General features: G+C 48.6%; 3 protein-coding genes across 3 annotated transcripts; 1 reads left to right on the forward strand and 2 right to left on the reverse strand.

Annotated features, from left to right (window-relative positions):
* Positions 1-1379: 1379 nt before the first annotated feature.
* LOC100833558 (putative pentatricopeptide repeat-containing protein At3g15930) lies at positions 1380-5358 on the reverse strand. The gene is made up of 2 exons (XM_014898650.2): positions 3847-5358; positions 1380-3380 (listed from the first exon to the last, which is right to left on the reverse strand). The coding sequence occupies exons 1-2, from the start codon at positions 5265-5267 to the stop codon at positions 1643-1645; spliced, it is 3159 nt and encodes a 1052-aa protein (XP_014754136.1). The 5' UTR covers positions 5268-5358; the 3' UTR covers positions 1380-1642.
* Positions 5359-5367: 9 nt separating this feature from the next.
* On the forward strand, positions 5368-7548 carry LOC100833682 (pentatricopeptide repeat-containing protein At5g15010, mitochondrial). The gene has a single exon (XM_003567171.4). The coding sequence runs from the start codon at positions 5604-5606 to the stop codon at positions 7158-7160; it is 1557 nt and encodes a 518-aa protein (XP_003567219.1). The 5' UTR covers positions 5368-5603; the 3' UTR covers positions 7161-7548.
* Positions 7549-8542: 994 nt separating this feature from the next.
* LOC100834178 (NAC domain-containing protein 68) lies at positions 8543-10227 on the reverse strand. Its single transcript, XM_003564430.4, has 3 exons — positions 9840-10227; positions 9367-9653; positions 8543-9235 (listed from the first exon to the last, which is right to left on the reverse strand). Exons 1-3 carry the CDS (start codon positions 10051-10053, stop codon positions 8804-8806), a joined length of 933 nt encoding a protein of 310 aa, XP_003564478.1. The 5' UTR covers positions 10054-10227; the 3' UTR covers positions 8543-8803.
* Positions 10228-13477: the final 3250 nt, after the last annotated feature.

Here is a 13477-nt window from a genome sequence, read left to right on the forward strand (position 1 = left end):
CAGTCCACCCGTTCTCTCAGGCACTCTCTCTCCCTGCCCCCTTGCCGCCTGCCTTTCCTTTCCAGACGCACGCAACCTCTTCTTCCTCCTCTCCTCCTCTGATCAGATCTCGAGCACCGCGCGCCGCCGACAGCGGCCTGGTCCGACGAGCAAGGCCGCCGGCTGCGACCTGGTCCACGCTCGCCATGGCCATCCACGTCCCGCTGAACGTGCTCCTCGTCTTCGTCTTCGGCGTCCGTGGCGTGATGGCGGAGCATGCACTGACGAAGGCAAACATGGCGATCTTCCATCTCGGCGGCGGTCGCCATCCCCCTGCAGGCTGCTGCTCGATGGCCACCGTCGTCGCAATCAGGTCAATCAGGCGACCTCGTAGATGACCCCGTCAAGCACGGAGGCGAGCTCTGGCCGCAGTAACGCAAGGGATGGCCGGATCTGCCTGGGACTGGTCCACCGCATGCAACCATTCGCGCACCTCCTTCTCTTCTTCTCCGACTCCGGTTTTTCGATTCTCTGTTTGATTTGAACTGTCTTGAGTGCTTCACGCTAATTCCAGTCAGAGTTACTTTATGACTTTGTTGGATGTATTTTCAGCGTATGACAGTTACTTTTGTTAGTTACCTAGATGAAGTTTTCACGTTAAGAGTTACTTTCTAGATTTTTTAGACGTACTACTTCAGTTTCATAATTTTTGTCTTTGTCAAAAAATGGATGTATCTATTTCTAAAAAACGTCTAGATACATGTGATATTTCGACAAGAATTATGGAACAGAAGGAGTAGTTTTCACGTTATGAGTTACTTTTTTTATTTTTTAATGTAATTTTGAGGTTAAAAGTTACATCTGTTTGTGAGTTGTGAGCTTGGATAAAGTATTTTTGCTGGGTGTGTGGAATTCTCATATAACAGAGGAAGACAGGGATCTCATGGTAAATGCTTTTACCGTAGTAGATAAATGCCTTTTGTTAGAAAAAATTGTTGTTTTGGGTGTATATAACGATGAATTTTGATGGGATCTTAGTAGGAAATTAGAACAATTAGATTCATTTGGTTAGGATCAACAGCAGTTGGTGTTGTCCTGATCGGACCTATTTTTGGGACTTTTTGTTGATGTAGTTTGTGGTATTTTTCTCGAGTAGATGTGTTTTGTGGAGATATTGGGGTGAGAAGAAGAAAATGAGATGGTGCTATAGCACAGTGAAAGGAAAAAGTCATCTTCTCTGAGAAAAAGGCATAACAGAGGAGAAAAAGGCCACGTCGCTCTCTCGTGGGAACGATGGACCACAGGAGATGTCGCTGTCCGTGTGAATGCGGATGCGGGGACCACAGCAGTTGTCGGAAGACACCTTTTATGCTCGCGCACTACCTAGACATGCCCTTGCATTTGCCAATTGATCTTGTCACCTCATTTTGTAACTGTGTGAGTACACCCTAAACTGGTCTCGTGATAACCCACTAAACAAAAACAAGGAAAGGACTTCCCTCTAAAATCTAAATAAATTTCCCTTTCCAAACGGAGATTTGGAGTGGAGAACAACAGGGACAATGCCCCAGGAGTAATTCTCTCCTCTAAACTCCCATTCCACAATTCCACTTAAAATTGGTTGCCAAGCAAGCTCGAGCTAGCTGGCTCAGCACTCAGGCACTTAGCCGTCCACAACGCTGCAAGCGGGCGATTTCCTCGCATGAGTGTCTTCCATCTGCTGCCTGATCTTCATGGCATCGTTCCATCTATCGGCACTCGCGTACGTATTGCTGAGCAGCGTGTAGTCCCCGCTGTTACCGGGATCCAACTCAATGAGCTTCCTAGTGACTACCTCGGCGATTGCTAAATCACCATGTGTCTTGCATGCTCCCAGCAGCACCCTGTAAACGACGGGGTCAGGAGCAATGGGCATCTCGGTGATGAACCTCATAGCCTTCTCTAGCTGACCGGCGCGGCCCAGTAGGTCGACGACGCAGCCGTAATGCTTCATCTGTGGTTCCATGTTGTGAGCTGATCTCATGCTATCAAAGTAGTTGAGCCCTTCCTCGACGAGATTCGCGTTGGTGCAGGCTATCAGTACTCCGAGGAGAGTGACCCCATTCGGTTGGAATCCTTCGGCGAGCATCGTGTGGAAGACACTCAGGGCGTCCTCTGCGGAGCCATTGTTTGCCAGCCCTAATATGATAGAGTTCCATGACAAGGTGTCCTTCTCTTTCATTTCTTTGAACACTAGAAATGCTTCCTCGGTACTCCCACATTTCGCGTACATGTCGATCAGAGAATTGTGCATGATGGTATCGGCTTTGATCTTGTTTCTCCTCACATAGTCGTGGATCCACTTGCCAAGATCAAGCGCGCCCAAGTGTGCACAAGCAGAAAGTACACTTGCAATCACAATGGCATCTGGTTTCATCTTGGCTCTCTGCATCTGCCTGAAGAGTTCTAAAGCATCAGAGAAATGACTAGCTTGTGAATACCCACATATCATAGAACTCCATGAGATCAAATCTTTTTTAGGAATTCCATCGAACATTTTTCTTGCCAAAACCAGATCTCCTCCTTTTGAATATGTGGTTATCATTGCATTTAGTGTCACAGTATTCCTATCCTTCATGTTAAAGAAAACCTTTTCAGCTGATTGCAGCCGCCCACGTCTGCCATAGTAGTGTATCAAAGTATTACCCAAGTAAATATCCACTTCAATACAGTAATCCTCTATGTACCTAACCAGGCAATCTGCCATGCTCCAATCCCGAAGACGAGTGCATGCAGAAACTACCTTGACCATAGTAACCTTGTCAGCCTTCACTCCACCATCATGCATTAACTTGAATAGTGCCAAAACCTCTTTTAATCTATTGCACTGGCTATATCCAGATATCAAGGAATTCCAGGATACCACATCCTTAACTAGCATCTCATCAAAAACAGATCTTGCACAGCATAAATGAGCACAAGCAGCATATAGATGAATGAGTGCATTGGAAACAAAGATATCCGAAAGAAGCCCAAGTTTCAGTACATGGTTGTGCATCTGTTTCCCTTCCTTGAGAGCGCTAATTCTTGCACAAGCCTTCAGTACAAATGGAAATGTCAGGTTGTCTGGCTCCATACCTTTTCCTCGAGCTTTCTTATAGAAAGCAGTTGCCTCTTCTGGTACATCACTTTGAGCAAGCCCCCTAAGCATGATATTTGAGGGATAAGTTGTTGGTGCTTCAATCTGCTCATATACTTTGTGAGCAAAAATCAAATCTGGCTGCAGAACAGCATAAGATCTGAGAATCTTAGTCATTGCATATTGGCAATTGTACAGCCCAGAAACTATGAGATGAGCATGAAGTTTCTTTGCTGCTCCCATTGTTACAATGTTGAAAGAGAAGTGAATTTTCCCACGAACATGTCATTCAACATATCTGCTTCCTGTAAGTGATTAACAACATGAGTAAAAAAGGTGACAAAACAAATAATACTGTGAACTGCGGAGTAGTATTTTCTTTTGAGCGAAAACTGTAAGGGAGGCCCATGAACTAGTAATTTTGAAGGTGGAGCGAATGAAAAATATAGGGTTATTATAAATGGACGGAAATAAGAGAGTACTGGATAATGAGATGAGTCGGTGGTGTTTAAATACAATGATCCAACAATAATTTAGCAGCCAAGAAGAAACAACCGAGCTATTTAGTTATGTTAACTTCGCATGGGAGATAAAGGTAACAGAACACAATGAACCCACCATAAAGAAGGGGAGATCTTATCTCATTTGGTATAATACAGGAAGATAATTCTAATGTTGAGCAAAATTACTTAAAAATCTGAGAGCTTCTTCCTATGATTCCGCCATACAGACCAACTTATATTACTCACGGACTCTCACCAACCAAAGCAAGTCCAGGAACCTTAACGGCATTCCTCTCATCTAATAGCTTTCGTGATCTTTCGGCATCGCTAAACCTACCAAGCTCAGTAAGCATATTGGATACCACCACAAAATCACCTCCAGATTCTCTTTCTGTGTGTAGTATCTTCTTCATCGCCCTCTTCCCCATCTCCACTTCTCCATACTTGCTGCAACAAGCCAAAAGTGTCCTCCACACAATTGAATTAACCTCCATAGGCAAACCACCAATTACTTGCTCGGCCTCACATAACCGTCCAGCCCTACCTAGCATGTCTATGATGCACCCAAAATGCTTGATCTCTGGATTTATATTGTATTCATATACCATGCTTTTGAAAAACTCTACCCCTTGCTCCACTAGCCCTCCATGGCTGCAAGCGTTGAGAACGCTCAAGAAGGTGACTCTGTTGGGCCTGATTCCTGATCTTCTCATCTCTGCAAACAGTTCAACTGCCTCAGTTGACAACCCGTGCATTGCAAAACCTGAAATTATTGATGTCCATGACACCAAGTTTCTCCTGTTCAGCATTCCATGGAACACCTTTAGTGAGCTCTGTATAGACCCAATTTTGGCATACAAGTCTATGAGTGAGTTCCCAACTCGGATATCTAACACAAGGCCATTCTTCTCACAATAGCCATGCAAGGTCTCGCCCATAAGAATTCTTCCAATATCAGATATTGCAGGAACAACTGCTAATACGGTTATCTCGGTTGGGCTAATGCCTTCTGCCATCATGCGGCGTAAAAGAGCAACGGCCTCCACAGAATGACAAGAACGTGTGTATCCATCTATGAGTCCGGTCCACGAGACAACATTCCTACTTGGCATCCGTTCAAAGAGCAGCCTCGCATACTCAATCTCGCCCCGTCCAGCGAATCCAGTGATCATCACATTCCAAGAAACCACATTCTTCACCGGCATCTCATCGAACGCCATCCGCGCATCCACCAGGCACCCACACACAACATATGTATTGATAAGGGAAGTATGCACGTAGGCATGGAACTCAAACCCCTTCCGGATGACAAGCCCGTGCAGTTGCGCGCCAGTCCAAGGCCACGCCAATCCAGCGCAGGCCCTAAGGGAGAACATGAAGGCGTACGTGTCGTCGGCCATGTTCCGGTGCGCGTCCCTGAAGAGGTTCAGGGCCTCCTGGGGGAAAGGGCCGTGGGAGTAGGCCTTGAGGAGCGCATGCCACGGCGTGGGACGCCGGTCGAACACCTGGTGGGCAACGAGCTGCGAGTGGATCTGGAGGAGCTGGCGCCTCTTGGCCTGGTGCTTGAGGAGGAGGGACACTAGGCTCTGGACGTGCGCGGCGGTTGCGGTTGCGGCTTGGAGGGGTGCGCTCCTTGACCTCGAGAAGTCAGGAGAGAACCGTGCCATGGAGGTAGCCAGTCTTCTCCAACCCCCACCCAAAACCCTCTGCCCGATAGAGCAATGAAACAATAGTCGGAGAGACAGGAATCTGGTTAGCTAGCATACCTCTTGTGCCGTGAGAAGGTCGCGGCGACTGCTTCGAGTAGCTCACTCGAAATCGTCCTTAGCTTTCTTTAGCTTTCTTCCTCCCGCGTGGCCGCGTCCAAGGCAAAACGGAAGTTATTTCACCCTTGTGCTTCAGCGCTTGCCTTTTGTAAATCTCCTGATAGTACAATACTTTCTTGAGACCGAGGCAAACTCATCAGTCGCCACCCGAACCCTCCTTGCTCCTCCCACTCTTCCATGCTGCGCGCAGTCCTCGCGGGAGCAATCACGCACTTCTCTGCCTCCGGGTCCTTCAAGCCACCGAGACCTCTCCTCCTGCTCAATGCCTCGCGTCTCTCCACTTCGCGGGAGCCCGTCGCCGGCGGCGATGGAGAGAGCGAGGGAGAGGATGACCCATTCTCCTTTCCAGACCACCAGCAGCTTCCGGCCGACGTCGTACGCGGAGTGGACGCCGTCGTCGCGGCGGCCGAGGGTTCCCACGCGGACGCCACGCGGGCCAGGACCCTGCTGGAGCGGTGCGGCGCCGCGGCCTCCGAGACGCTCGTGGTGGCCGCGCTATCGCGCCTCCGTAACAGCTGGGCCGCCGCGCACGCCGCGTTCCTGTGGGCCGCCGCGCAGCCAGATTACGCTCCCGGACGTCACGCGTGCCACTCCATGCTCGCTATCCTCGCCAAGCACCGCCGCTTCGACGATGCGCGCGCCCTGCTCGACGAAATGCGCCGCAAGTCGCTTGCGTCCCCGAGAGCGGTGCTCCTCCTAGTCCGGCGCTACTGCGCCGCGCGCGACGTCACTAGGGCGATCGCCGCATTCCATGCGCTTCCGAGCTTCGGTTTTGAGCCTGGCGTCGCCCAGTTCCACGGTCTCTTGAGTGCACTCTGCCGGTACAAGAACGTGCAGGACGCCGAGCACCTGCTGTTGTCCAGCGAGAAAGAGTTCCCTTTCGAGACCAAGAGCTTCAACATTGTCCTCAACGGGTGGTGCAACATGGTCTGCAGTGTGCGGGAGGCGAAGAGGTTTTGGACTGCGATGGAGGTCAGGGGTATTGAGAGGGACGTTGCATCCTATGGGAGCATGATTTCGTGCTTCTCGAAAGCCGGGAGTTTGGACTCAGTATTGAAGCTCTTTAACGGCATGAAAGAGGCTGGCATCGTGCCAGATCGGAAAGTTTACAATGCAGTTGTGTATGCGCTCGCGAAGGGGCGGTGTGTGGATGAAGCAAAGGCGCTTGTCCGGAGTATGGAGGAGAGGGGGACTCCACCAGACACAGCCACTTACAACTCCCTCATCGGGCCTCTTTGCAAGGCTCGGCAGGTCCAGGAGGCAACACAAATGTTTGATGAGATGATAGGGAGAGGGCTATTGGCATCAGTGAGGACATTCCATGCATTATTTGACGTGGCTACAAGCCCCTCTGAGGTGTTTGATGTGCTGGATAAGATGAAGACACTGCACTGCGAGCCCGAGATAGACACATACATTATGTTGATCAGGAAGTTCTGCCGGTGGAGGCAGCATGACAGTGTGGAGAAACTGTGGAGTGCAATGCCTACAAATGGGCTGAACCCTGATCGGAGTGCATACATTGTGTTGATACATGGATTGTTCTTAAATGGGAAGCTAGAGGAGGCAGCAAAGTATTACGAGGAGATGAAAGCCAAGGGCTTTCCACCAGAGCAGAAGACTGAATCGATGATTCAGGCGTGGCTTACAGGCAGAGAGCTTGCCAAGGCGTCAGCTTCTGTCGGTTCACGGAGTGGTTCTGTGTCTCTCGGACTAAATCCTAGAAAGCGATGAAATTGACTATCTCCTTAAAAGTGACATGAAAAGAAATGGATCAGGTAATAAGGGTGTTTCTGTTGTGAAGGCAATGCTAGAAATTTTTGAGAAAGCTATTTTTGATCATTCAGGAAAGAATAGAGAGGCTGATTGTTGTATGTTTTGCCCAGTTATTTATATTCTATGCAATTTCTTCACTGTAGATTTGAATTGGAGTGCAAATTATGTTTAACCTGTTTAAATTTGGGTAGGCATCGGTCCCCGCATTCCTTTGTAGCTTGTAATTTGTAATGACCACATGCTCAATTATTTGGTTCTCTCATTCATATGATTTGAAACTCAATATTGTCTCTTATGTAATTTTCATCATTAGCATGTTTCAAATAAACAGCTTCATTGTGTACTATGTAAACTACCATATTCTCATAATAACCATTTCTTGGCCGAGGCACTGATCCAATTGCAGTATCTGTAGTTGTGTGCAATCTTATGTTGCTTATTGTTCTTCTCGATGTATCAGCACCATATTATTTTCGTTTTGTCAGAGTCATTGCAACCTTTTTGATGGTACTCCCTCCGTCCCATATTAAGTGTCCGCAACTTTGTCTAGATACGCATGTTCCTACACACTGAAACTTGTGTGGCACTTAATATGGGACGGAGGGAGTAGTATTTATTTAGTGCAATGCATATCAAGAATCTGACTAGAAGAGCACATTGGATTGAAGCTGGGACAAGTTGCGGCCAGCCTGCTAGTAATCAATGCATCACTTTATATATCTGAGGTGAGAGCTTAACTGAACTCCTGTTATATCTGATCAGTTAGGTGTTCTTTTCTACATGCTCTGTTGCTTCAATAATGCCTAGTAGCTTAGCTTGTGTTGCATGATCTCAAGACCTTTCTGTAACATCCTATAGGATATCCCATGCCAATAATAGCAAGTGGCTCGTTTTGTCAGTTGTCACTAAATAATATCCCGAACTCCGATATGCAGTCCAGTCGCTATAAGATGGAGTTACTTGCAACCAACAGATGCAAGTTGCTTTAAATTTTGTTGATAAGACGATGACATTTCTAGGAAAAAATAATTTACTTTTTCTGTACAACCTACAACCATCTGGGCTTTGCTTGTCATACTAGTGTCCAGTGTCATTATCATTTTATCTTCTAGCTGCAAGGGTCACTAACTAATAACTATCATATGAGTCATGATGCGACCAACACAGTGCATGGCGACGTCTCTGCTTTAACTGATAGCTGCGTGGTCGCAGTCTGTTCATGGATGCACTGAATGCTACCATTCTGTCAATATCTGAAACAACTGTACCACAACTCGGATAAACACCAAATTAAAAGTAAGAGAAGAATCAAACATACATTTCTGATCGATCATCGATACTAAATGAGATAATTCATGTGCTTCAGTTCAGATTATGTTATGTGAACAAAAGGACAAGTATTTGCAGAATACAAAATGCATAGATCGAAACCAAAGAATACATACTATAGACCTATCACCACATTTGCAGAATCATGCTCGCCAAATTTCCAATCTTCCTTTCGAGCACGCATTATCTAGTCGCTTCTATTCCCCTTCCCATTTACAACATCTCAATAAAGCGATCCAATGTCTTGAGAAACCAACTAAATAATCAGGATCTTAGAATGGTGGCAAGATTGTTTGCCACATCCTCATGTGCGGTGAGTTCATCGACTGCAGGTAGCCGTTGCCGTCCAGCCCAGGCGTCGCTGCCGCCATGGGATTCACCATCTGCCCCTGCATGTTCATGTAACAAGCCTGCAGCTCGTCCAGATTCAGGTCCGTGAACCAGTCGTTGTCCTCCTTCACCGTGACGATGCCATCCCTCGCCTGCCCCTGTACCATGTCCCTGAAGCCGTGCAGCTGCAGCCCGGATGCGCTGTCAATCTCCGAGTCATGCGTCTGGAAGCTGTCGGACATGGTGTCGGTGGCGATCGGCGCGTCCATGACCTCCCCGTTCTGTCTCTGGACAGCAGCCATGTGCTGCTCCACCTTCACCTTCTCCCAGTTGTTCTTCTTGTTGTACAGGCGGCACAGCACCCACTCATCCAACTGCGAAGCGCAGAACCAAAAAAGAGAGGAGAGCATCAGTATCAATGCAGGCTAATTTCATAATTCTCCCCCTTCCATGAGCGAGAATGAGAAGCAGGGACAGAGCAAAGGGGAACGCTCGCGTCGCTTACCTTTTGGCATCCCTTCTTAGCGGGCGAGCGGTCGGCTTCGGCGAGGCGGTACTCGTGCATGATCCAGTCGGTCTTGACGCCCCTGGGCGCTCTGCCGGAGTAGAAGACGAGAGCCTTCTTGATGCCCACCGTCCTGCCGCCGCTCCCCTTGGGCGACACCGGCTTGTCTGCGCCCGTGGCCTTCCAGTACCCGCTGCCGGCGGCGCGGTTGGGGCGCGAGCCGTTGGGGTACTTGCGGTCGCGCGGCGTGAAGAAGTACCACTCCCTGCGCCCGAACAGCGCCCTCTCTGCACCAAACGCACGGCCAAAGTCAGCAAAGCTTTTTTGGTCGGTCCTCCAAAGATCGACGGAAACAATAATACATGATTGAGGCAGCCATGGCGAGCGAAACAGAAAAGAGAAACAGAGGAATTAATTATATGGCGATGCGATTGCGAGAGCGAGAAGCAGGGGCAGAGCAAAGGGGAACGCACCGGGCAGATCCCAGGGGTTGAACTTGTAGAGATCGACCTCGGCGATGATGGGCACGGGCTGCGGCTGCCCCGCCACCCTCCTGCAGAGGTAGTGCACCACGAGCTCCTCGTCCGTCGGGTGGAACCGGAACCCCGGCGGCAGGTTGAGCTCCGCCTCCGCGTCCCTCCTCCCGCTCCCCTCCGCCGCCGTCGACTCCACCTTCACCATTGCCATCCTCCTCCAACCTCTTTCTCTCTCAAAAGAACTCTCGACAACCTTCCAGAAAACACCCCTTTGTGTCTGCTCCGGGGCTTCGAAAGGCGGCTGCTGCTGATGACGCCCTCCTGGGTCCTCGACCCCTCTGCTGTTATCGAGTGTGTGGTTTCCTTGGCGACCAAGTTGGCCTGGCGCTGGAGGCGGTTATATACGGGCCCTGCAGCACGTGGGCCGCCTGTGGGCCCTGGCCTGTCCCCTTCCCCTCCACCCGCCTCCTGGGCTTGGGATGAGGACGCCCGATGCTACGGCGAAGGTTCCCCCGTGGACAAGAGTTTGACCCGCGCTAGGGATTACCAAAGCGACGGCTAAGAGGGAAATGGACAGAAGGGTCAAAAGCTTCAGCGTGGCCCGAGACAGAGGACGGGCGAGAGATTTTCCGGGCGGAAAATATGTTAACCTCGGCGACCTCGGCGGCCTCGGCGAATGGCGATGCGACTACGTGCGTGCGCGCGCAGAGGTCTCCGGGACAAATCTCAGGACCAAGACGCCGGTGTCTCCATCGTTTATGTGTTAATGTATGGCCTACATTTGCATCACGTGCGGATATATTGAACTCCTTTGCGCTGCCCTGCGCTTACTACGGTCTACGTAGGAAGTGGTATTTTATTTTCCGGTGATTTTGCCTACTACTTTTTTGGTGTCGTTACAGTGCTTTGGGTTCTTTTCTTTCGGAGAAACTTTCGAGAAACGACAGGACTCTGCAAAAAAGAAGATCGAGGACGAAAAAGAGACTGCATCGGCATGTCAGGTCACGGTCCATGCCGTGAAATCGCGATGTGCCATCGCTTTAGTTTCAACCTAAAACGTGAGATTACTGTGTTATGATATTCCACGTTCTCTATTGCAGAGAGTGAGCAATGTAAATCGCGTGTTTTCGTCCATATCTGTCCCATGGAGTGTGACGCATGGCATGTCGTCCAGCTGTATCCACAGGGGAGGAACCAGCTGCGGCAGCATGTCGATCGATCGACAGAAGGATATGCTCGGAACATTACAACGCAATTTAACAATTCATTCAAGGGGATAACTTCCAGGCATGGACCGTTCATACTGAACAACCTAGTACTCCCGCCATTTATTTACCCAGTAGACATACAGAGCAGGTGCACCTCCTCCCGTGAGGAGTAAAATATGGCCCCAATCTGCACGTGCCTCCAGTTTCAGTTTCCGGGATGCGATCTACGTGCACTGAACCCTGGCCGGCCTGGGAGCCGCAAGCAACGGTGTGGGGTGGCGAGCAAATCCGCCGCCTTCCGGGTGGTTTGGTTGGAGGGCCATAGCGGATAGCGCCTTGTCGACGGCCGGCGTTTGCCCATTCCTTCGGTGGCAGACAACAGTATGAAAATCGCAGCCGAAAAGGACGGACAGGCAGCTCCCGGGAAAAGGATGCGGGGTGAGAACCGAGAAAGCGATGGAGGGACAGTGTGCTGCTTGCTTGTCCGTTTCCGCCCTGGGCAAAATGGAAGGGCGTCTTCGGTTGGTATTTTTTTTGCTTAATTTAACTGACTGTTCATTTTTTTATGGCAGTAAACCCACGGCTGGTGATCGACTGCGTCCTGCTGGGATTAGCTGTGATATGGTGTGCTAAACATGGTTAACAGACGCAATACGTCGCACGACATGCGTCATTAAGGGTATCTCGGCTTTCTGAATGGCACGGAGCGTTCAGGATCGTTGCTAGCTTTATAGAAGAGCTCTTTTATGGTAACCAAAAATTAATGTAAAATGTTTGTCTTCTTAGGCTAAGTTTGGCATCGATGAACTGTGCTGTGATGAAATTCTTTTATAATCTACTGTGAAAAAATACACACGAAAACAGGCAAAAACACAAAAATATAGATAAGCTGGTTGAAAAGGCTGGATTATCATAATCCACGATGACAAACTCACCCTTAATCTAACGACTCAGATTAACTGGTACTCCTTAATATTCTTACTGTGATGTATGGAGTATCATCTCAAAATTAGATGGAGCATCGATAAGGCAGGACAAAAACGTAATCTAAGCTGTCGAAAAAACGCATCGGAGCAGGCTGAGAAGAGAGCGGCCGTGCACAGGAGGATGGCGGCGACGGATTCCAAGGAGGTAACGGCGGCGTACAACGAGGAGGGCGTGACCCGGCCAAGAGGGCGGCAGTGCGGGCTGGGAGAAGCTGCCGCGGCGTGCGTCAAGGAGCTCGCGGCGCCCCGCAACAAGAAGCGCGCTGGCTGGGAGAAGCTGCATGCCGGCGGTGCGCGTCCAGGAGATCACGCGGCGCGCGTCGAGGGCGAGGAGGGCACGGCTGGGGATCGTCGGGAGGAGGACAGCGACGCAAGCCCATCTACTGTTGAGCTATATCTAAGTTGTCTCATTTTTAAGCAAAAGATTTAGATCTAAGTTGATGAATCAGAATCGTTAGACTAGTATCTAGATCTTATTTTCTAAACATCTTTTTTCATCATCTGTTTTGAATCTTAAAGCACGAATCATATCCAACGGCTGAGTAATCAACTTATTTCTAACTAAAAATCAGGCAACTTAGATATAGCAAAACCGTTTGTTTTATTTTTTCAAATGTGAAAAATCTATACTGCGCTTTCTTTATATTCAGTTTAGTTCGGATGAAGTATTAGGTAACGTATATTTTTGGGGGATGTTTCCTTTTTCTGCTTATCTACCGAGGCCGCAGTGTGGTCCGACCATACTTTGTGTTTTCTTTGCCTCGTAGCAGCCGGACGGACCGATCCTTGAAACCCAAATTTCCACAACATGCATGCGTCGGACCAAACATTGGAGTGGGACCCACCTGAGATTAAAAAATCATCTTCGTTGATGAAAGGGATGCTCCAGTAGCTGTGTGGTGATCGGTTGGTCTAATGCGGCTGCTTACTCCCTCCGTCTCATTACATGGGGCACGCACACGTTCCAATATCATTAATTTAACCATCAAAATATAAGTTATATGACTAAAAAAATATATTATTAAAAAGTTCATTTGATTACGAATCTAATGATATATTTTTTATGCAGCATAATTTATGATTTGTTAGTTAAATTTGTGATCTTGGAACGCGTGTGTGCCTCTTAAAATGGGACGGAGGTAGAAATATAATTTTTTTATTATTCTATTGGAAGTTTTCGCAGGTGCATGCGTATTTACCGGTTCATTCTTTTAACTTCATGCACCGGCTTGCTCTAATGTCCATACTAGAAAAAAAAACAGAGTTCGGTCCGGCTGAAATATTACACTGGAGAAGGACTAGCAGTCCTGCAAAATCTAAAAATTAAGACATACTGCTAACAGTCTTGTCACCATTGAGGTTCCATTGAGTTCCGTGATTACTTTTAAAATGAGTAGTACTAACCTCCGTCCATTTGACCAATGCTTTGACCACAAATTAT

The sequence above is a fragment of the Brachypodium distachyon genome, chromosome 2 (genome assembly GCF_000005505.3).
Source record: "Brachypodium distachyon strain Bd21 chromosome 2, Brachypodium_distachyon_v3.0, whole genome shotgun sequence".
In the NCBI taxonomy this organism is placed as follows: Eukaryota; Viridiplantae; Streptophyta; class Magnoliopsida; order Poales; family Poaceae; genus Brachypodium; species Brachypodium distachyon.